The 22,395-nt window shown below is 36.8% G+C and overlaps 1 protein-coding gene across 1 annotated transcript in view; it reads left to right on the plus strand.

The window, feature by feature from the left end:
* Positions 1-22,174, plus strand: part of CENPE (centromere protein E) — a gene marked incomplete at its 5' end in the record, with an annotated part of 36,622 nt that extends 14,448 nt beyond the window's left edge. The window contains 24 exons of the mRNA XM_083860803.1: positions 177-331; positions 1,781-2,095; positions 2,898-3,209; positions 3,392-3,550; positions 4,028-4,237; positions 4,775-5,062; positions 5,166-5,324; positions 6,107-6,349; positions 6,856-7,059; positions 7,978-8,265; positions 8,369-8,527; positions 9,191-9,433; positions 10,326-10,526; positions 10,602-10,748; positions 13,257-13,469; positions 14,689-14,898; positions 15,462-15,671; positions 16,776-16,997; positions 17,636-17,839; positions 18,425-18,537; positions 19,054-19,151; positions 19,714-19,873; positions 20,282-20,544; positions 21,363-22,174. Coding sequence (XP_083716929.1) covers positions 177-331; positions 1,781-2,095; positions 2,898-3,209; positions 3,392-3,550; positions 4,028-4,237; positions 4,775-5,062; positions 5,166-5,324; positions 6,107-6,349; positions 6,856-7,059; positions 7,978-8,265; positions 8,369-8,527; positions 9,191-9,433; positions 10,326-10,526; positions 10,602-10,748; positions 13,257-13,469; positions 14,689-14,898; positions 15,462-15,671; positions 16,776-16,997; positions 17,636-17,839; positions 18,425-18,537; positions 19,054-19,151; positions 19,714-19,873; positions 20,282-20,544; positions 21,363-21,460 — 4,874 coding nt within the window. The 3' untranslated portion in view covers positions 21,461-22,174. The remainder of the gene's footprint in view (positions 1-176; positions 332-1,780; positions 2,096-2,897; positions 3,210-3,391; positions 3,551-4,027; positions 4,238-4,774; positions 5,063-5,165; positions 5,325-6,106; positions 6,350-6,855; positions 7,060-7,977; positions 8,266-8,368; positions 8,528-9,190; positions 9,434-10,325; positions 10,527-10,601; positions 10,749-13,256; positions 13,470-14,688; positions 14,899-15,461; positions 15,672-16,775; positions 16,998-17,635; positions 17,840-18,424; positions 18,538-19,053; positions 19,152-19,713; positions 19,874-20,281; positions 20,545-21,362) is intronic.
* Positions 22,175-22,395: the final 221 nt, after the last annotated feature.

The following is a 22,395-nucleotide window of genomic DNA, read 5'->3' on the forward strand; positions in this document are numbered from 1 at the left end:
AAGTGCTGACAGATTTCAGACCAGGAGCTTAGTCTTTTAATTGTTGGCAACAGTAAAATGTACTTTTCTGGAATTATAACTATATGACATCCAGAATGCATTATGAATCTTCTGCCTAATTTAAGACATTTTTTTTTTTTTCTCTTGCTCTCTCTTCTCTGAACTAAATTTTCTAGATTTGCTTTCTCTTGTGGAACTGGAAAAAAAGTCAGCTGACTTAAAAGGAGAACTAGAAAATGCTTTGAAAGAGAATGTTCTTCTACAAAAACAAGTGAATGAGCTATCAGAATCTCAATCGCTATCAAATACTGTTGAGATGCAAAAGAAAGAGGTAAAAATTCTAACATTTTTTATTTGTTTTGTATTGTACTTTACTGGTAATGTACTAATGGAGATCTATTGGATATGAAGTTTTAAAGCCAAAAGTTATCACGAGTCAATATGAGATTTTACCATTAAGTTTGTTAAATTGTTGCTTCTCAGATATTTAATATTTGTATATAGGAATAAGTTTGATTAGTTTGATATGTTTAGTCACAGATTGCTATAATTAATCATGATTTTTCTAGTCCAACATTTGCATGTCTATTTGCTATGGTCACCACTGACAACTGAATGTATAGCTATAATGGTGTTTGATCCTGAACATGATTCTAAAACTGACTTTGTCTAACTGAGCAAAGAGAAAATGTCAAGATCTCTTAGTAGAAATTCTGCTTGAGATGTGAGAGATTTACTTTGCAAATTCTGGAAAGCTTGTTAGCAAGCTCTTTTATTTCCTGGCAGGTAAGGGGTTTATAGACTAAGTATGCTGTAAATGTTTTAAAAGGTTTGTTTGCAAACACTTTCTAGCTTTCTTTGTTCCAAGAATCATTTGCTACTAAGTATGTGCAGTGAAAATTATTCAGGGCAAGTAACCTACAAACTCATTAATGTGTTGCAAAAAGTTCCAAACCCTGCAAGAGTCTACTTCCACTAATCAACAAAATGTAATTAGGTGCTAACAATTTAATCTCTGTATTGATGCCTTAAGTTTTTAGCTTTTATATTTTTCAGATTCTGTACTGCATTAGTGTATAATTCTGAACTCAGATAAAATGCTAGTTAGCATTCTTCACATTTTGGTCAGACTAAACAATCGTTCTGGGCCTGAGAACCAAGGTCACACCATTTGCCTCAGGTCCTGAAAAGTATAAACAAAAATCAGATAGTGAGGATAAGCAAACCAGGGGAATGTGACTTCATTACCTGAAGCTATAATTGGAAAATTAACCTCTGATATGCAAGCAGACCAAACTTACAACTCTCTGAGAACACTTGTGACTGTTGTCCATCTTGGGTGTAGCCTCTGCCAGGCTTTAGCACTGCCCAAGGTGTATCCTTTGAAGGCCTTTAATAAATACCTGCTTTATTCTCTAACTCTGTTTAGCCTCTGTCCTAGGTAGCCAAGCCAAGGCATCAGTATCATGAAGAAAGTATTGATATATGTAAATATGCAGTTTAGGAGTCCAGTCTTGGCTCAAACATGGGATATAGGAAGTATTGAAGAATATCTAAAGGCGTAGAAGAGAGATTTCAGGACTTGGGAAGGGGTTTGACTGTCTTCTTTCTCCTTTCAAGATGCCTTGCTAGACAGTTGCCTCCCAACAGGACAAAACCCAGTGTATGTTTGCCTGTACTTTATTTCCTATATCTTCACGTGTACCTTTTTTAATTGTGTAGTTCTGACAAATACTGATTTGGAAACCACTATATATTAATATTGTTTTTTTGTTGGCAGATTCTTGAAAAATGTGAGGAGTTACACTTATTAAAACTGGAAAATGAAAAGTTGCTTTCTGAAGCAGCTGATAATGAAATGAGACTTAAACATATGTCTGAAGAAATTGAAAAATCAAAAGACAGTCTCACAGATGCGCAACTGAAATATGTGAAGTCTGATGAGGAATATGTAGCACTTAAACAGCTCCATGAAGAAATAGAAAAAAAATACATAGCTGCATCAGAAACCAATGAACAAATGAAGCTCCAAATAGAATGCCTATCTAAAGAAGCACAAGAGTCTAAAACAATTTTGGATGAAGTAAAATTAGAGGTCAGTGTCATCTTGCTCTTTTCCACATATGAGACTTGGGGAGTTAATTCATAACGCTAAAAAAAGGTTTTGGAGAAATACTCTTAAAGGTATAAATTACCATATCACTGACTTCTTCTGGTATGATTGGGTATTACTTATTCTGTGCCAGGAGTATATTGAAGGATTAGTCAGCTCAATGGTCTCCTTTTATAGGCAAAAAATATATGGAAATATATGTTGCCCCAGATTCTTCTGTAATTGACCTTTTAATTCCTCTTTTCCCATTCTTAAGTAATATCTTTATTATGCCAGTTTTTTCTATCAATGCTGCTCTCACCTACTTTATATAAAGTCATAGAAACAAAGTTTCCTCCTTGGGAACTGGAGATATTATAGAACAGAAGTTTGTTCAAACCAGAGAGAATCACCACAGAATTTGGCCATTAGAATGGAAAAATAAATATAAAAACATTAAAAAGAAAAGGAAGTTAAACATACATATTTTTGATAAAGCTTTGGGCACTATTCTGGCTGTCACATTCCAGCTATGGTTTTGATAATTCCTAAGCTATGCTACAGTTTCATGTGTATGTTTTAGTAAGACTTTCGCTGCCAAAGAGCCATCACAGGAAAGTTCCATAAACAAATATTTATTTATTGTGGGCAAGAGTATAAGCAGGGACTTAAACAGAAATTATGAATTTGCTAGCTAGCATCTTTCATCCTTTCTTGGCTCATAGAAGAGCTGTGAGAACATGTACATGCAATGGAGTTTTGCATTACAATGAAAGTGTCTCTCCTTTTCGTTTGCAACCTAAAGCTCTCTAGCAAAATGAAAGAACTGGAAGAAAAAACAGCAGAGCAAAACCAACTTCTTGAGCTAAGAGAAAATCTTACTCGGACTCAGCAGAAGTTAAACGAAATGGAGCAATTAAAAGAGGAAGAAAGGATTAGTGAAATGAGATTGGAGGCCAAAGATCTGGAGATCCAGGCATTCCTACAGCAGCTTACAGAATGTCAGGAAGAAATAAAATCTCTAACCCAGGAAAGAGATGACCTGAAGCAAAAATGGGAGTCTCTCCAAGCTGAGACAGAGCAACTCAGAGAGGATGTAAAGGACACCGTTTCAATGGTAGGAATTTTGCCTTTTTAGAAATAGATCATACCTGTTAGGAGAGACTTATAAACAATGTTATAATATTTAGGAGCATATAGGAGTGGGAGTTTGCGTGGTGGTTGTTAATCAAGGCATGCTTTCTAATATTACAAAATACATGTATTTTCTTTCTGGATTTTTTCTCTTGTATTCTGAAGAACATCATGGCACAGGAAGAGCTGAGAAATACACAAAATTCTCTGAAGGAATCCCAGAACACTATCAAGACGTTGGAAAAAAGTATTTCTGAAAAAGAATCTCAGATTCTGAGTGTTGAAGAGGCACTAGGGAAAACCATTAAAGAACTCCAAATACAGGTAAAACTTTCTACAATAATTAAAACAAGCCCAGTTAATCTGCTTGTAGTCTCCTGCATGTCCCTAAAAACTTGCTAGGTTCTTGGTAGCAAGTGGGCAAGGAAACAGTACTGCCTAATCCAAGTCTTTACCACCTGGAGCTTCAAGGTGCAATGTACAGCCTAATAAACTTTTGTTTAACTTGTGTGTCCCATGGTTGTGGATTTGAGTGGTGCCATTGGATGGGAAATGGAAGAGGAGATGAAGGTTACATAAGTGTAGAAATGAGGCTGATTTATATTTAAAATATTTTAAAAATCATTATTTATAACAGTTCCAGTGAGAAGTGTAACACATGATTGTCAATGGCAGATTAGTTCCCAATGTACTGCAAAAGGCTGTTATAAATACTGTAGGAGAGCAAATCAAACAAAACTTTGGCATTTAATTTTGTATTGAATTGATGAAACTGCTGTCTTGGCATATTTTTTTTACTAGATCTCAGAAATGACAGAAGAAATGAAAATCATCATCTCAGAGAGAGATCAGCTTGCTGAGGAGAAATCAGAACATAATAGCTGTAGAGAAAGTGATCAGCTTCAAGTGCAAAAGGAACAAATCATTCTCCTTACACAAGAGAACCATTCATTGCAGGAGAAGCTGGACAGTTTACTTTTGAAAAAAGAGGAGTGTGGGGAAGGAACTTGGGTAATTATGCTAAAGCTGTAATGGGAATCTTTCTTATGTAAACTTCCACTTGAGTGAAATAACTGCAAAAAACCCTGCAGAAAAAGGGTTATGGTACTTGACTGCACCTCATTAAACTCAGAGTTTATTATGGTTTACTTCAGATATAGGCTACCCATATTGTTTATATAAATATATCTATATTTATATGGACATCTAGTAGAAGAATGACTATAAATAGAATATTATGTTGATACAGGATGGTAATGATGGGCACAGAAATGTTCTATAATTAAGCAGATGAAACTAAAAAATGCTCATCTGAAAAGGCTGGTTCAGCTCTTTTAAAGTAAAGGTAGAATTGACTTTTTTCCAGGCACTGAAGGAGATATTGCAACAAACACTTCTTGTAATTGGATGTGCTGATTACACTTTTGTGTGTGTGATTTTATAGCAGTGTTGCTGTCTGTTGTACATAATCAACCTGTCAAAGGTGTCAGATATGCTTTTCCTAAAGCTACGTTCTGAATCTGTTTATTTGCACCTCTTACAAAATAGATACCACAGGTTCAAGGACAATCTATGGAGCAAGAGTTATCTCTTCTGAGAGAAGAACTGAGTCAGGCACAAAGGAAATTGCATGAAATGGAGGAAGCAAAGGCCAGCGAATATCAAGGAGAATTTGAGAAAATGGGAAAAATAGAGGCAGTTCCAAAACCACGTGACTCCCAGGAAGTCAGCAGTCAGACAGAAAGAGATGATGAGGATGATTTTAAAATGCAACTGGAAAATCTCCAGCATGAGAGAGACCAGCTAAGAGAAACTCTACAGGAGACAATTAGCAAGGTAATAAAAGTGGTCCTCTTCCTGTAGAACGGCTTTAGGAGATTTCTGTGTTAGATTTTGGACGTGTTGTTCAGGTATTAATGTATTTCTATTGTGTCCAAAGAACTCGGAGATGCAGGAGGAGTTGAGATGGACTCGCGAATCTCTTGGACATCATCAGGAGACAATTGTGGAGCTGAAAGGAAGTATTTCAGAGAAAGAAAATCAGCTCTTGAAGGCACAAGAGGCATTGAAGGAAAAAAGCGATGAACTGCAGCAGAAGGTCAGAAGGAGTTTTGTCAAGAAAACCAGAAGTTCTGTTGAGCTTGGCAGCCCATGTCTTCTGCAAACTTCAGTTTGTAGGGCTCCAGTAGATGTAATAAAGAATCCCATTATTTACAACTCAACACGTCTTGGTGCTGAATGCCTGAATATTATTTGGAATCAACAATGCACTTTGACCTCTCTCCATTTTCCCAGTCTTAAATTTTTTACAGTCCAGTAATGTAAATTAGCTGTGTAGTTCTGAAGATCCTTGAGCAACTTTAGGACAGCTTAGCTTATTCTTTAGTTTATTACACTATTATAAATTTGTTCCATGCTTTTTGTTCTCATGTCTGAAGGTAATGTAGATTGTAGGCTTCATTTTTAACTCTCAGTAATGTCTCCTATCCGCTGTGGATACAGCAATTAAGGCATCTTTATGGATTTAGAATGTCTTGCATGTATTTCCACGTTTACTTTTGCCTACCACTGAGACAGAAGCACTGACGCTTGATGGGCTTTTAAGCAACATTCGGTCTTTTGGGGTTTTACCTATTAGAGCAGTAAACCACTGGGGATGTCTTCCTTTAAAATAATCCTTTTATAACGGCTCATATGTATAGACAGTGCTTTTGAATGATGGTCCAATAACACTCTTCCATCCAAACCTCATTGCTGGGTCAAGAAAATTTAGGAACTTAGAATATTACTGGTTGTTTTTTCTGAAAAGTACCAAATTATTTTTGCCCTTTCAAAAGGTGTTGATAAATACCAGTACTGGTTTTGATTTGTTCTTTGCAGCTCACTGAAGTCACTGAAAACCTGACTCGTGTCTCAGCTGAGTATGGCAACCTCCTGGCAGAAAAGGAACAAGCTGAAAGGGCAATGAATGAGCAAGTGTGTCAGCAGCTCGAGAGGATCACTTCACTTAACAAGGAGAGAGATGAGCTACAGCAAATGGTAGAGACTTGTAAAGAAAGGGAAGAACACTTGTTAAATGTTCAGAGGCAATCAGAGATTTTGAAGGACAGCCTGACAAGCAAGGTGAGGAGTCTTGGTGTTTAGTCACTATTTTGCATTCTGATGTGTGCTAAACATTTGCACAAACTATTTAATTTTTAATTCTCAGTGCATCATTTTTATGGTTGGCAAACAAACATGAACACGGGCAAAGATTTTTGTCTAACTTTCTTTATTGATACTCAGTCATAACATCTTCAGTTTGTTTCAGCTTTCTGACTCATTACATTGGTCTGCCTTTGGAATGAATGTGAATTTATCATATGTGTGCACGTTTAATATAATAATCAGTACTTGAACATGTATTCCAACTTTTTGATAAGTGCTGGGTAAGACAGCATGAAGTTAACTGGGTTTTGAATCCTTTGTGCTTTGCACTCTTTCTGAATAACATGTTTGGTTTGGAAGATTTTCTTCTTTGATTATTGTGGTTTGATAAGAACATGGTAGAAGAGTGAATCAAACAAAATTTGCCTTTTGATTTTGTTTCGAATTGATGAAAATGGTATCCTTACATTTTTTTTTACTAGATCTCAGAAATGACAGAAGAAATGAAAATCATCACCTCAGAGAGAGATCAGCTTGCTGAGGAGAAATCAGAACGTAATAGAGAAAGTGATCAGCTTCAGGTGCAGAAGGAACAAATCATTTTCCTTACACAAGAGAACCGTTCATTGCAGGAGAAGCTGGACAGTTTACGTTTGAAAACAGAAGAATTTGGGGAAGGAACTTTGGTAATTATGCTAAAGCTGTAATGGAAAGCTTGCTTATTTAAGCTTTCACTTGAGTGAAATAATCTGCAAAAGATACTGCAGAAAAGTTGTGTTACTTGACTGCAGACCATTAAACATCAGATCTATTGTTTACTTGGGATATGATCTCCCCTATATATACATATATATATATATAGGCATCTGGTGACAGAATGTGACAAATGTTTTTCTGTAAGTAAAATACAAACCTGATACAGGTTGGTGATGTTCTGCATTGATCTGCACATGGATGTAGTTCTTACAATCTCTTAAGCTGAATCTAAAAATTGCTCATCTGGAAAGGGAAATTCTGCTGTTTTTAAAGTATATATAGAACTGACTTTTTTCCTGGCAGTGAAAAGAACATCTCAATCAACGCATTTTTGCATGTGCTGATTGTACCTCTGTGTGTGTGAGGGTGTGTGTATATATGTATATAATATAAACCTCAAAAGAAATGTATTGTATGTACAATTATTTTCATACTGAAGGGGCAGTGGAGGAGTTTCAAGTAACTAATTTTCTGGGCCTACCTAGCATTATATACTACTGAGACTAGAAACAGGGATAAGGTCTCTAGTTTTGAAGCAGGAGAAGTTTGTTGTTGGGCTCCTTTATTGTTGCTATTCCCGTCCATGCTTAAACTGCGACAGTGAAATTCTACTTCTGATAATTTCCTTTAGGAGTTCTTGCTTCAAGTTTTATTTTTACATGTCTCTTATTTCAAGAAACTTCAATTGCATATGGAGTTTGGTCAAATTTAATGTTCTTAAAAAGTACAAATCTCTCTCTCTAGCAGTGTTGCTGACTGTTGTACATAATCAACCTGTCAAAAGTGTCAGATATGCTTTTCCTAAAGCTACGTCCTGAATCTGTTTATTTGTATCTCTTACAAAATAGATACCACAGGTTCAAGGACAATCTATGGAGCAAGAGTTATCTCTTCTGAGAGAAGAGCTGAGCCAGGCACAAAGGAAACTGCATGAAATGGAGGAAGCAAAGGCCAGTGAATATCAAGGAGAATTTGAGAAAATGGGAAAAATAGAGGCAGTTCCAAAACCACGTGACTCCCAGGAAGTCAGCAGTCAGACAGAAAGAGATGATGAGGATGATTTTAAAATGCAACTGGAAAATCTCCAGCATGAGAGAGACCAGCTAAGAGAAACTCTACAGGAGACAATTAGCAAGGTAATAAAAGTGGTCCTCTTCCTGTAGAACGGCTTTAGGAGATTTCTGTGTTAGATTTTGGACGTGTTGTTCAGGTATTAATGTATTTCTATTGTGTCCAAAGAACTCGGAGATGCAGGAGGAGTTGAGATGGACTCGCGAATCTCTTGGACATCATCAGGAGACAATTGTGGAGCTGAAAGGAAGTATTTCAGAGAAAGAAAATCAGCTCTTGAAGGCACAAGAGGCATTGAAGGAAAAAAGCGATGAACTGCAGCAGAAGGTCAGAAGGAGTTTTGTCAAGAAAACCAGAAGTTCTGTTGAGCTTGGCAGCCCATGTCTTCTGCAAACTTCAGTTTGTAGGGCTCCAGTAGATGTAATAAAGAATCCCATTATTTACAACTCAACACGTCTTGGTGCTGAATGCCTGAATATTATTTGGAATCAACAATGCACTTTGACCTCTCCCCATTTTCCCAGTCCAGTAATGTAAATCCTTGAGCAACTTTAGATTGTAGGCTTCATTTTTAACTCTCAGTAATGTCTCCCATCCGCTGTGGATACAGCAATTGAGGCATCTTTATGGATTTAGAATGTCTTGCATGTATTTCCACGTTTACTTTTGCCTACCACTGAGACAGAAGCACTGACACTTGATGGGCTTTTAAGCAAAATTGGGTTTTTTGGGGTTTTACCTATTAGAGCAGTAAACTACTGGGAATGTCTTCCTTTAAAATAATCCTTTTATAACAGCTCATATGTGAGCAGACAGTGCTTCTGAATGATGATCCAATAACACTCTTCCATCCAAACCTCATTGCTGGGTCAAGAAAATTTAGGAACTTAGAATGTTACTGGTTGTTTTTTCTCCAAAGTACCAAATTGTTTTTGCCCTTTCAAAAGGTGTTTATAAATACCAGTACTGGTTTTGATTTGTTTATTGCAGCTCACTGAAGTCACTGAAAACCTGACTCGTGTCTCAGCTGAGTATGGCAACCTCCTGGCAGAAAAGGAACAAGCTGAAAGGGCAATGAATGAGCAAGTGTGTCAGCAGCTTGAGAGGATCACTTCACTTAACAAGGAGAGAGATGAGCTACAGCAAATGGTAGAGACTTGTAAAGAAAGGGAAGAACACTTGTTAAATGTTCAGAGGCAATCAGAGATTTTGAAGGACAGCCTGACAAGCAAGGTGAGGACTAAACGTGGTGTTTAGTCACTATTTTGCATTCTGGTGTTTTATTACGGGTGTGCTAAACATTTGCACAAACTATTTAGTTTTAATTCTCAGTGCATCATTTTTATGGTTGGCAAACAAACATGAACACGGGCAAAGGTTTTTGTCTAACTTTCTTTATTGATACTTAGTAATAACATCTTCAGTTTGTTTCAGCTTTCTGACTCATTACATTGGTCTGTCTTTGGAACGAATGTGAATTTATCATATGTGTGTACGTTTAATATAATAATCAGTAGTTGAACCTATATTCCAACTTTTTGATAATTCCTGGGTAAGACAGCATGAACTTAACTGGGTTTTGAATCCTTTGTGCTTTGCACACTTTCTGAATACCAGACAATTTAAAAGTCTTGCACTTAGTTCTTGGCCAGCTCATTCTTTTCATAATGTGTACTTTTGAGCTTTTCACCTGTCTAATTCTTCCTTTGCAGATCTAAGAGTATAATTGAAGACTGCATCAGTTTAGCAAATATTACTCTTCAGTAGAAGAAATATAAAGATCTTGTCCATTTTTTTTGCTCATTTTCCATTTATTTTAATTTTCTTGTGATATGGACATAGATTGATTGCCTTTTTCTTTGATTCCTCTTGCTTTACAGAAGTCCTAAGTTCACTGATGTAGATTTTTTTTTGAGTGTCATGCTATTCCTCTTCCTTTTATTTATTTTTTTTGGTATTAGAATACTAAAATTATTTTTAAACTTTTCTTTTTGCTAGTGTGAATTTTTGTAATTAAAAATTGTGATTTTTGTATTTGACACGACTGATTTGACTAGTTCATAGGATGTATAAAGACCACACCCACCAAATTGTGATTTGCATTTTTCTCCACTGTTCATTGTAGATTCAAGAGTTAACTGAGACATTAAATAGTGTATCAGGTGAGAAGAACCAGTTAGTAGCTGAAAGAACTAGTCACTCTATACAACTTAAAGAACAAATCTCATCAGTTAATCGAGAAAAAGATGAGCTACAAAAACTTCTTCAGGCTGTCAGGTCTGAGCGGGACCAGCTCAAGACAGATTTGCAAAGAAATTCTGAGATGGTGAGTGTTGCAATTTGCATACCTGAGTTACTTATAACCTTGAATGGTACTTACATACATTCACTTTTATTTTAGTGTGTTGAAACAAAGACAAAACTGGAAGATGCTTTAGAACAACTGAAGCAGAGAAACCTGAATAATATGTCCATTCAGGGAAACCCAGTGGATTTTGCAGAGCAGGTGGTTGACGACACCTTGAAAGAAAAAACCTTGAAAATTAAGGTAAGCTTATTTTTCAGCTTGTTTTAAGAATGCACAGAGGAACTTAATGACACTTGTCATGGAGCATAAACCTTTTGTGCATTATGTATAAAATGGTTTGCGTATCTTGCTAAGATGCTGCATACCATGGGATCAGTGGATTTGCTGTTGTTGTTCAGTGATTGCATATCTCATGTCAACTGGGAAGTTTAATTTAATCTTCACAGAACATCTCACTTGCTTTCATTACTGTCCAGCCATCCCAAGGAAAGTAACTACTCATGTAGGATCATAGAATCACTTAGGTTGGAAAAGACCTCTTAGATTATAGGTTTCAACCCTTAAACCAGAACTGCCACAATCACTGCTAAACCATGTCCCTAAGTGCCAGGTGTACACATCTTTGGAATAGCTCCAGGGATGGTGTTTCCACCACTTCTCTGGGCACCCTGTTCAGTACTTGACAGCCATTTCAATTGAGAAATTTTTCCTGTTAACTAGTCTAAACTTCTCCCTCTAATGAAAGTGCAACTTATCACATGTTACTGGACAGAAGAGACCGATCCCCACCTGGCTACACCCTCCTTTGAGGGGTGAGGTCTTCCTGCAGTCTCCTTTTCTCCAGGCTAAACAACCCCAGCTCCCTCACCCACTCCTCACAGGACCTGTGCTCCGTTGTCCTTCTCGGGACACTCCCCAGCACCTCACTGTTCTTGTAGTGAGGGGCCCAGAACTGAACACAGGATTTGAGGTGTGGCCTTGCTAGTGCCAATCTCTTTCCTAGTCCTTCTGGCCACATGATTCCTGACACAGTCTGGGAAGGCCTTGGCCTTCTTGGCTGCTGGGGCACACACTGGCTCATGTTCTATCAGCTGTTGACCAGCACCCCCAGGTCCTTTCCTTCTGGGAAGCTTTCCAGACACTATTCCCCCAGCCTGTAGTACTGCATGGGAGGTATTTTGACCCGGCAGTTCCCCTTGTTGAACGTCAAATAGAACCACTTTGCCACTCTGGTTTTGTAAAATCCCCCCAGATCCTCCTGTCCATTGTTCCCCATCAAATACTAAATTGGTGTCAAATAAATTAATTTCATTCAAGTGCTTCTGCCCTCAAAGTAGGAATTCCTCAGATCTTTTGTTAGTTAGCTATCCTGAGAACATTTTCACACAGGTATGAGAAGTGCTAGTAACCTACCAAAAGCCAAAACAAGCCAGGATTTATGAATGTGTATTATTGCATATATGTCAAGCCTTATTTTATAAGGGCCTTGTTACCCTTGCAAAATCATGGCTCAGGCCTGCTACTTTGGCTAAGTAGAAGGGAACTGTGGGAGAGTGACTCAGCTGGAACAGGGCTGGAGAGACATGAGAGACACTGGGTGGCTGCCACATGTCCACATAATGAGGTATGCTGGTTGGTTGCCTTGGGCTTGTTGTGTCTTAAAACTGTGTAAACTGGTCACCAGCTAACTGCTTCAAAAGATGTGATTTTTGCAATAAATGGCTCTCCTTTGCACTGCCTGGGGACTCTGCATCGTCAAATCTGGAACCCAAACAACAAGAAATTAAATTACAATGAAAAAGTAAACTACCACCAATAACAAAGCCTCACAAACCCAAAATGCAAAATTATAATGAAGAAATAAACTGCAACTCAACAAAACAAACCCTTACAACCCTCAAACTTCAATCAAAGAGCAGAGTTCAAACCCTACTACAACAACATAGAACTTTCTTTACAAACCACAATCCAGTGGAAAACAAAATACCAGCACAACTGGTAAAGTTAAATCATAATGAAGGAAGTTAACATCAGCTGATCCCTTTTAAGAGCACTCTCCCCTTCTGGCTTCTGTAAAGGATCTGCTCCACCTCTTCCTAATATTCCAGTGTTTTTACTGTGAAGTGAAGTGTTATGAAAACTGGTGAATCTTGGTTCTTTCATCTAAGAACTAAGGAAGGAGTGGGTCAGGGGATTTTTATACTTATCTTAAAATATGAAACATAGACATAATTAAACATGATACTGGAGTTGCAGTTTACTGGGTCTTCAAGCCTGTAGCACTACTGAGCCTGTTCACTGCTTGTTGACACCCTCCTTTTCATGACAGAGTGCTAGGATCCACTTCATGAGCCCTTTCCTTCAAGAAAGGAGAAGCAGATAAACCTGAGAGTCTATCCTGAGGGAAGGCCAGCTGGCCTTGTGAAGGAGCAATAATTTTTTTTCATGCCTGACTTACTAGTCTTGATGTGGCCAGGCAATCTAAACCACAAAGACAATTTGAGCTTGTGAAATGACTTGCTGGAAAACTAAGAGATTATCTGGGTTTGTGCCTGGATTAGTGTTTTTGTCATATCCCTGTGTCAAGTCAAAACTGAAATCTTAATCAAAATAACTTTTCCTGTTGTAAAACCAGTACATACTGTAGGGGTTAGTCCTGGAGTCAGGTAATTCATTTTATGTTTCTGTTTATACCTAATCACACCTTTCCTTATTGTGAATAAATTAATTTGTTTCACTTGCATTTAGGAGCTGCTTGAGAAATTTCCAAATTTGGGGAAGAGATATGAGTGTCTCTCCACAGTGTCTCTTAAGCTAAAGAGTGAACTGAATAGTCAGAAAGCACTGATAGCTGTGATACTGCCTCAGCTTACATTGGAGCAGAGTAAACAAGTCAAAACACTTCAAACTAAAAACGAGGAAATGAACACTCGTCTCCAGAAGTTATTGACCAAATTGAAGGTACCAACTTAGGATATTGATTAAGTGGATGCTTCATATTGCTTGGATTTGGGTCTGGGGTTTTTAAATAAGCTCTCAATGGTAACAGCTAGGATTTTATATACTCTAGCTTTGGATTTTGAGAATCCATACATTGGAGAAAATAAATTGATAGTAATTGCTTTACAGTCTTAGAAAACTGGAACCTACTTAGTTATGTAAATCAAACTTAGTTTTTAACTGTAGTTCAGCTGCTTTGCACAGAATTATTTCATTAATATTATTCCATTTTAATTGGAAAATGAAAATTTCTTTCTGTACTCTATAAATCAAATAATAGATGACTAAGCATGCATTTCTCTGTGGGGGAAAGATACACACAAGATGGCTTGGAAATGCATGCTTACTCTGCAAAACTACCCAAGTAGTTTGATGATTTTGCAGCCTTGCAGATCTTCCCCAGTTTTGAATCAGTTTCTCCATTGGACTAAAATTATCAGCAAAAAGGTTAAGGGTAGTTGGGCAAGAATTCCTGTTAGCATATGCAGAAGTACAGTACATGATAAAGTTTTTTCTGTTTCTTTATTTACCATGAAATATTAAGGGCTGGGTTTTTGGGTTTTTTTTGGTTGGGGCATGGAAACCTGCACAGGTCTGGAGAGAAGGGTGAAGTTCTTGAGAGTCAGTAATGTCTATAGATATCCATTAACTTGGAAATTGAACTAATGTTCCAAAGAGCCTCATTTTATAACTCAATGCAGCCATTTTAGGTTTAATTTTTTTTCCATAGATGGCTTTTAACTTTCATGGTTAAAAATGTTTAAGATTCAACTAGAGAGCTGTGCTATAATAAAGTTTTGAATCAGTATGGTGATAATATTCTCATAGATCATCTGTACCTTTCACAACTAAAGAGAAAATAAATGTAACAAAGAGCACTTAATTCTGTTTTTCAAAGTTTAGATTTGTGGAAGGCTGTCTAGAGCCTTTTAAACTCCCTTGCTTTTTTTTGGAGTCTATAAAAAACAGCATACTGGAAAAGTGCTGTCTCAGCTCAAAGGTTTACATGCTGTTACTGTAATGCACTTGTGAACCTGATTTTCTTAGCCATGTGTTAGTTATCCTGGACATTTAGAGGCTCAGGGAGTAAACAGGTTGAATTATAAAATACTGTCTTTTAGCTGGATCAAGGTACTGTATTAAAACAGGCCCACTGATGCATCCTGTGCTTTTGCAACAGCTGCTGTTCAGTTCTGTTTGCACAAAGAAAAGAGACTATCACGCTACTGTTCACAAGTATGAAATGGAATTGCTTGAGGAAAAGAGAAAACAAGATCACCTACAATCCCAGATTCGATGTCTCCGGAAGATTAATTTGAAGCAGAATGAAGTATCATCTCAAGAGTTAAACAGCAGTGAAGGGCTCCAGAGTTTCCACTTGCATGCAGAGGTAATATTTGGAAAAAAAAAATAGACATAAAGACCCATTCCAAGGCATGGGGTCACGTGGTGGTGGGAATCTAATGGCAGTGGGTTTATCTGTTAGAACTTCACTCAAGGGTGGGGGAGGGTGTGAAGGAATAGATTTGGTTTTTTATGCTACTAAATCTATAATAAGAGGATTTTGCTTTGTAAAGCAGCTGAAAATAAAATTAATAGGTTAGAAAATAGCAGGAATGTTACTTACTTGTTTGCAGGAATGTTATTTAATTGTTTGCCCTCTACAATACATTCTATCCCATACCAAGATGACTTGTTCTAAAACAATGGAATAAACTTTTGCTAATAAGCACTTACTTTCCCCCATTTCCACCTGCCCCAGGAATGTAATTTTCTTCTTGCTTTCCCAACAAGGTGTAATTTTATGTCTAGCAAAGCTCTTCTTGTACGATAATTAGATACTAAAACAGACTTCCTGCTATACTGATAGCTGAGAGGACAGAAGGTATATTTAGACATGTGATAATCAAACCATTATTTATATTTTAATTCCTTTTTTTTTTTTTTTTTAAGAGCATTCTCAAAGATGCATCAGAAATGGAAAATGAACTTCTCTGCATAGAAGCAGAGTTACAGCAGGAAGAAAGTGCTAGAAAAGAAACAATACAGTTCTGGGAAGCATGTTCAGGAACTCATTGGGATGCAGAGGAACTGAAAGAAGAACTAAAGAAAGATAATGAAAGACTCTTGCAAGTCTTTAAATTCTGGACTCCTAAAGTAAAGGTGAAATTAAATATTATAGAATCAGAAATGTATTTTGTGTAAACACTCTGCAAATGCCTATGATTGGAAAAAAAGACAAAAAAGGCTCTTAAATGATCTTTCATTTATAATCGGGACTTACTCATATTTTAACTGTAAGACATAGGAATACTTAAAAAAGACTTTTAAAGATTCCTAATGTACCAAGCAGAGTTGGAAACTTGCTTTCTAAAAGACTTTCTAGGTAATAAATGGGAGGGGGTGTGGGGTTGTTTATTTGAGGTTTTATTAGTCTTAATTCTGGAAAATGTTACTTTTATTGCCAAACTTTATCAAAACTATTATAGCCATTTTTAAAACACAGTTAAATTTATATTTACACTTCTTTCTTTCTTATGCTTACCTCTTGCCTCTTTTGAAAACCTATACAGCATTTTTCAGGGTTTAGTGCATCATGCACAGGATTTCATAAGATTTCATCTTTCTGATTAAATCTTATGTTTAGCCTATTTTTTTAAAGTTCCTTTTGTAGAGTTAATAGTCAGCCTCGACTTCTTAGGAATTTTGCAGTGTTGGCAAGGTTTCTGGAAGAATTCCCTGACCCTAATATTATATGGATCAAAGCTTTTGACAAACAAACAAAAATCTAGAAACCATTGTCATTTTCTTGATAATTGTGAAGTTTTTATGTATCTGACATGTTAAAGATGTGGGTTTCTAGAATAGTCCAATGTGTTGGTTTAATTTCCTTTAGTCAGTGAATACGTTCTAGTAAAAAATTTTGTGAATAATTACAGTTTCCTGTGGCTGACATTCAAGAGGTCTTCCCAATATAGTTCCTTTATTTCTCTAATATTAGAGTTTGAGTTAATGCAGAAATAGTAAACCTGCAATACAGTATCATCTTCTTGTCCCCTTTCCTGCCTTCCTCTCTCTTCTGGAAATAAAACTGTTCTTTTGAGTGATAATGATACCATTTCTGACAGCAAGCATTTTCAAAAGGGGCACTGAAACAAGAATGTGAAAATAATACAGGCTAAGCTACTTCCTTTTTCTTCACTTGCCATATTTCTACCAGATCAATAAATTACTAAAATTATTCTATATGATGCTACTGATTTTCAGGTACTTCTTGAACTTTCTTCAGAGCTGGATGGCAGAACTGCCGATTATAGTAAAAATGCCGATGTTGAATTAAAACAGAGAAAAGAGAAAAATGGAGAGTTGCTTCGGGAACTAAACACTCTAAAAGAAAAATTGGCCCCTGGTGGCTCTGCCAGTCTGGCATTAGAAGAAGAAAATTATAGCCTTCATAACAAATTAAAGGCTGCAGAACAAGATAAAAAGGTAACCAATACTTGTTTCTAAGGAAAAGTTCCTTTGATGATTGCTTTCCAAGGGAGAGTACTCCCAACTGAAATTAAAGATTGATGGCAACTGTACATCTATGCCACCACAATACAAATAGAGTACACTTATTTTAGTTGCTCTTTTATTTCCAAAGTGGAATTTTGAGCTCTTGCCTGTAACGTGATTATTTTAATTGCCTGATTTCTGTACACAAATAGATTTCAGATTAGAAATTCATATTAAATGCTTTTATTTGCTTTTGAAGTATAGACTTTAATAGGGTGCTACTCTTGATGCTTCCTGTAAGTATATGGTATTCACTATGTCAGACATAAAGCTGGAGAAGAATTCTCTACTAAATCACAGGAATTGAGAACTCACTTTCTCTCTCCTATTTTTTTGTCACGGTTACCCTTCTCCAAAGCACTTTGTCTTTTCTTAGACTTGAGTGTTCTAGACTATTAAAAGGTGACACAAAACAGTGACCTGGATATGAAGAGCTGCCATAGAGCCTGTATTGTTGGGGTTTTTTTGTGTGGTTTGGGTTTTAGCTAGTTTTTGTCAAGAATATGACCATGTGCTGTTACTGTTACTACCTTTTGACATAACTGCTCATGACTGATATATCTCAACAGGCTATGGAAGTAAAAATTCAGAAGTTAAAAAACATAATAAATGAAGTAGGAGAAAGTGTCAAAGAGAAAGATGATAGGATAAGCAAGTTACAAGCACAGATAAGAATAAGAACAGAGACTAGTGAGCTCACTCAACTGCAAGCCAAACTGAATGAGATGGATAATTGCCTCAGGACTGCCTTAACAGAGAAGCAGAGTCTTCAGGTATGAGCAAAATCCTTCCCTTTTCTCTTTCTCCTCTGATGAAAGACACAAAGCAAGCTTGGCGACAGTTGTAGGTGAAACTTAGCTCTCCGTTGTCAATGTATTTGTTTTGTATGGCACTCCTAGAGTAAAACACTCCACTCACCTGTTTAGTGGGCAGTTTCACATTCTACCAGTACAACCTTCAGTGGCAACATTTAGAGTCCATGTTATGATACTAGAAACTAAATGTGTGACTTGTATGTGATGCATTTCTGAAACATTTCAAACATTTTAAAACTTTTAAACTGAAGCATGAGGTATTTACTCAATGTGATACATTTGCACAGTACTTTAAAGCTCCCAGTTTTGCATCTGCACAGAAATCAGCAAACCTTGCTAAAATATGATTGCGTGTAATACAGAGTAGGACACCAAGTGATACCATACTGCTAGTTGGCAATGTGAGCCACCTTAGTGTAAAATAACTTCCCATTCCTGCTCTTGTCCTGTAAAATCTAGTAATAGGAAAGATACAAGGGAAACAACCCTTAATTTTATTGCTAAGTAACAAGCCCTTATTTGTACTAAATATTTTATTTTCAGGCAAAATTAGATAAGGGTGCTGAGCTGTACAAAGAAGAAATTGACCATCTCAAAACACAATTGGTAAAATGTGATCTGGAAAGAATGAAACAATCCAACTCCTTTGAAGTGAAGTAAGTTCAAATTTTATCTTCTTACAATTCTCACTGCTTTATTCTTAGCTTCTACTTCCCTCTTTATTTTTCCCATATAACAAGAAGTAAGCATTCAGCTTGATGTTGTAAGTTTTTATGGTAGTTAGAGAAAGTAAAATCTATATGCACCTTGGGTTGCTTACAAAACTTTTTCCCTATACACCCACCAATATTTCACAACCAACCATGTTCAACCGTAAATGAAATAACTATTCTGACAAAAGAAGGCAAGTGGAAAACAGTAATTGAAAGCATTCTCTACTTCACTAGAGAGAAGGGATGCACCAAAAATAATTAGTGCAACTTTTGGGTGCATTTCACCTAAAATCTTTGTGCACTTTACCTAAACTCTGACAGCCAGGCTTATGTAGTTTTTCTTATAAAATGTGGGTGTGTCTTGTATTTGATAGCTCACTGGAATTCACTGAGACTGTAATAACTATTCAACTGAGGTTTTCTGATTTATTTTTTTTTTTTGCTTCCTGCTTCATATAGACTTGCTAATTATAAAGCCCTTGCAGAACACAGAGAACAACAGTTAACAAAGCTAAAAGAAGAACTAAGAAGAGCACACCAAGACCAAGATGTTACTGGTAAATTCAAGATAAATAGAAGGGACTCTTTTATGTTTAACATTGAGTTTTGAGGTTATATGGGTAAAGACTACATTGGTATGTAGGCCTTGTATTCAAAGGGTATGAGGAGAATTGGGTGCACTGGAAGATGAAATGGCAAGTAGATTAAATTAGCTGCATATGGACTGCACAAGAACCACAGCTGTTCTCATGTTTTCCTCCAGCCACATTTGCCCTTGTGGAGGGATAAGCTGCAGTGGTGGTAGCTCATATTGCCACTTTTTCCCTGACATATGAATACCTAGTTCTAATCAAAGCTGTGGCATATCTGGAACAATAACTATTTTACCTCTAAATTTTTCTAAATTCTAGTGAGGAATCTGTCATGCTTCTAAATACCTGGCAGTGTGAATACTGGGAGGTGTATTTTGTGTAGAAAAAAGAGTAACTTTTGTAATGGCACTTGTAACCCAGTGAGGTTTCACATATAAGACCACAAGAAGGCATAGGCTAAAAAATGTATTGGCTTGAACACTCTCCAGATAATGTGCACACACATATGTTTAAATCTGTTTTCTAGTGCTGAAAGAAGCAGATCCTCAGCAATCCCAAATACCCCTTACTTGTGGTGGTGGCAGTGGTATCGTGCAGAGCACACAAATACTTGTTCTAAAATCTGAACAAGCTAAGCTACAGAAAGAGAACTTGCAGCTGAAGAAACAAAATGACCTTCTACTAAGGTAAGTGGACAGCTGCCTAGCAACAAATCATTTGTTGTATTTGTGTACATTGTTAGTATTTCTTTCTGGGAGACATATGGAATTGAGTAACCATTAACTTTAGATTTCACATCATAAACTTTTATTTAAAGCTAGTTTTATGGCTTAAAAAGTCAGAAAGGCCTTTTGAGCTTTAAATTGCTTGCTTTCTTAAGAATCTTAAATGCTAAAAGATACACTTGAGTTGTATGTTGGAAGGGATTTCAGCTCAAAAAAAATCCTCTGAAACCAAGATACATGGCAATTGTATTGCCATGCCTATGATATGTCATCTGAAAATACAGGAACTGTCCGTTCTTCAGGATTTTTTCCTTAAAGAAACTGCTTTAAACTTTTCTTAATGGAATGCTGAGGTTCTTTTCTTTACAGTGATGAACTTGAACTGAAAGAGGAACTCAGGAAATGGAAAGAGAGAGCACTAAAATGGAGAGAACGATCCTCAAGAGAAACTACTCGAGAGACTGTTCCAAAGTCTCCTAAGAAGGCAGTGTCATATTTCTTTAAAGAGCAAATGCCTTCACCCTCCAAAGGAACTGTTTCTCAGGAAATAGTGACTCAGGATGTTCCCAAGCCTCTGCCTCTGGCTTGTCCAACCAATTTCTTTGATAATTCCAACTTGGGTGTGCCAACAGGTACGTAACATAGTAGTAGTGTCCCATAAGATTTGAAGATGCAAAATGTAAGGGATATGGCCTGAAATCTGAAACTTGCATGGTAACAGTTTTCCTGAGTGGTTTGTCATTTGACTGTTGAAAAGCTGATCTGAGCTGTGAAGCTTCTGTATGCTCTACAGAATTGAAATACCAAAATGAATCCTCCACCCACTGGAGAATATACAAACTTTTTTTTTCCTTTTCTGCTGCGGAAATATTGATGAGTGACTTTTAAAAATGAATCAGCAAAATATTGTTATTTGATAGCTGGTGCTCTGAAATGTTCAGCTTTTTTAACTTTACATCAGTTAAAAACAGATTTCTGGTAAAAAACTATATAAAGTTAACTGCTGGTTAACTTTTTTCTGAAGTTTTTCAAGATGGTAGACTTTAGTTTTTGATGTTGCTTCTGCTACTCTGCCTGGCTCTAGCTGCAGTAATAGCTGTTTTGATGATAACTTGTGTTCCTCAGCCTCACTTCAGATTTCTTATATCTGGCCTGCTGACTTCTAGAGACCTTTTGCCCTCATGCTTCTCAGAGCTTTTGGGAGGCCCCAGCAGGCATGTTGAAGAGTAGCCAGTTTTTGAGATATAAGTAGCAGACTTCCAGATAGAACATGACTCACTGCTGGCTTTGTGATGGCCGACTTGGTATTAGCAGCTTTCCTCACAACACAAAGCTCCTCAGAGGGAACCTTTCACAGCTGATGTACAAAACACTAATCAAGATTAAATCACTGTATTCCTGCTGCTTATCTAACTGAGAAAGGGCTCTAATGTTCTTGTCTTATGTACAGATACACGACCTGCAGGCACAGAGTCCACAGAAGAACATCTTAAGCGCTTGTTTGGGACTTCAGACAAAGATAAAGCCCCTGATTGTAGCACCCAGTAAAGATGCTCTGTCGTAAGCTGCCCTTACAGTGGCTAAAGTCATGATCTGCATATACAAAAAAAATTGCTTCAAGTTAAAAACCATCAGTCTCTTTCATCTTCTTGGAGTTTCTACTTCCCTCAACTGGGAAAGCTGGAATATGAGAATGAAAATGGAAAACTAGATGTTGTCCCGCAACCTGCTAATCTGCTGATGTTCTACTTTGGGGTTTTGATGTGGATTTTTTTTGATGGCAAAGAGAAGCTAATGTATTGAAGAAAAAAATAGAAAAAGGAATGGATCACAAACTAACGTACTGTGAAACTTCTCAGTCTCAAAACTTCACATTCTGTCTTTCCTAAAACAGCCCTTTTCTAGGGTGATTTTGAACCACTTTGTTTCTTAGTATGTGGTTTTTATACCACACTTTCTTTAAGCCAACAGAAACTGCATTTTCACCACAATCTTGACTTCTTTGGACACTGCAACCGAAGTTACTGATCTTCTGTTTGTAGAGTGCACAATCAAGGGTTCCTCTTAAACGCCTTAAAAGTTTCTGCAGATCATCAAAATTATGGTATCATGAGTAACTTTGAATTTTGCAGCATTTTTCAATATACCTGTCTGAAGTTGTGTGTTGGATTTTTTTTAATAGCAAGCAATGGACTTAACACTCTTCTGCTTTTCTAGTGAAGGGAAAACAAATAAGATCATTGGGGCAAGATAGACTATTATATTAACCTACTTATCTATATTGTGAGACCTACATTTTGTATGTTTTATATAAGAAACTTTAACTTGACAATAAAATTTTGTGTTAAATATGTAAAAATGGTTTTGCTGTTTACTTGTGCTATGATCCAAGGATGCTGAATACAACATTCAGTGGCTAAATGTTATGAAAGTACTGTATTTTATGTTTCATCATTTCCATTTTAATTTCATCATTTCCATCA

The sequence above is a fragment of the Zosterops lateralis genome (assembly GCF_965231275.1).
Source record: "Zosterops lateralis genome assembly, chromosome: 5".
NCBI classification, from domain to species: domain Eukaryota; kingdom Metazoa; phylum Chordata; class Aves; order Passeriformes; family Zosteropidae; genus Zosterops; species Zosterops lateralis.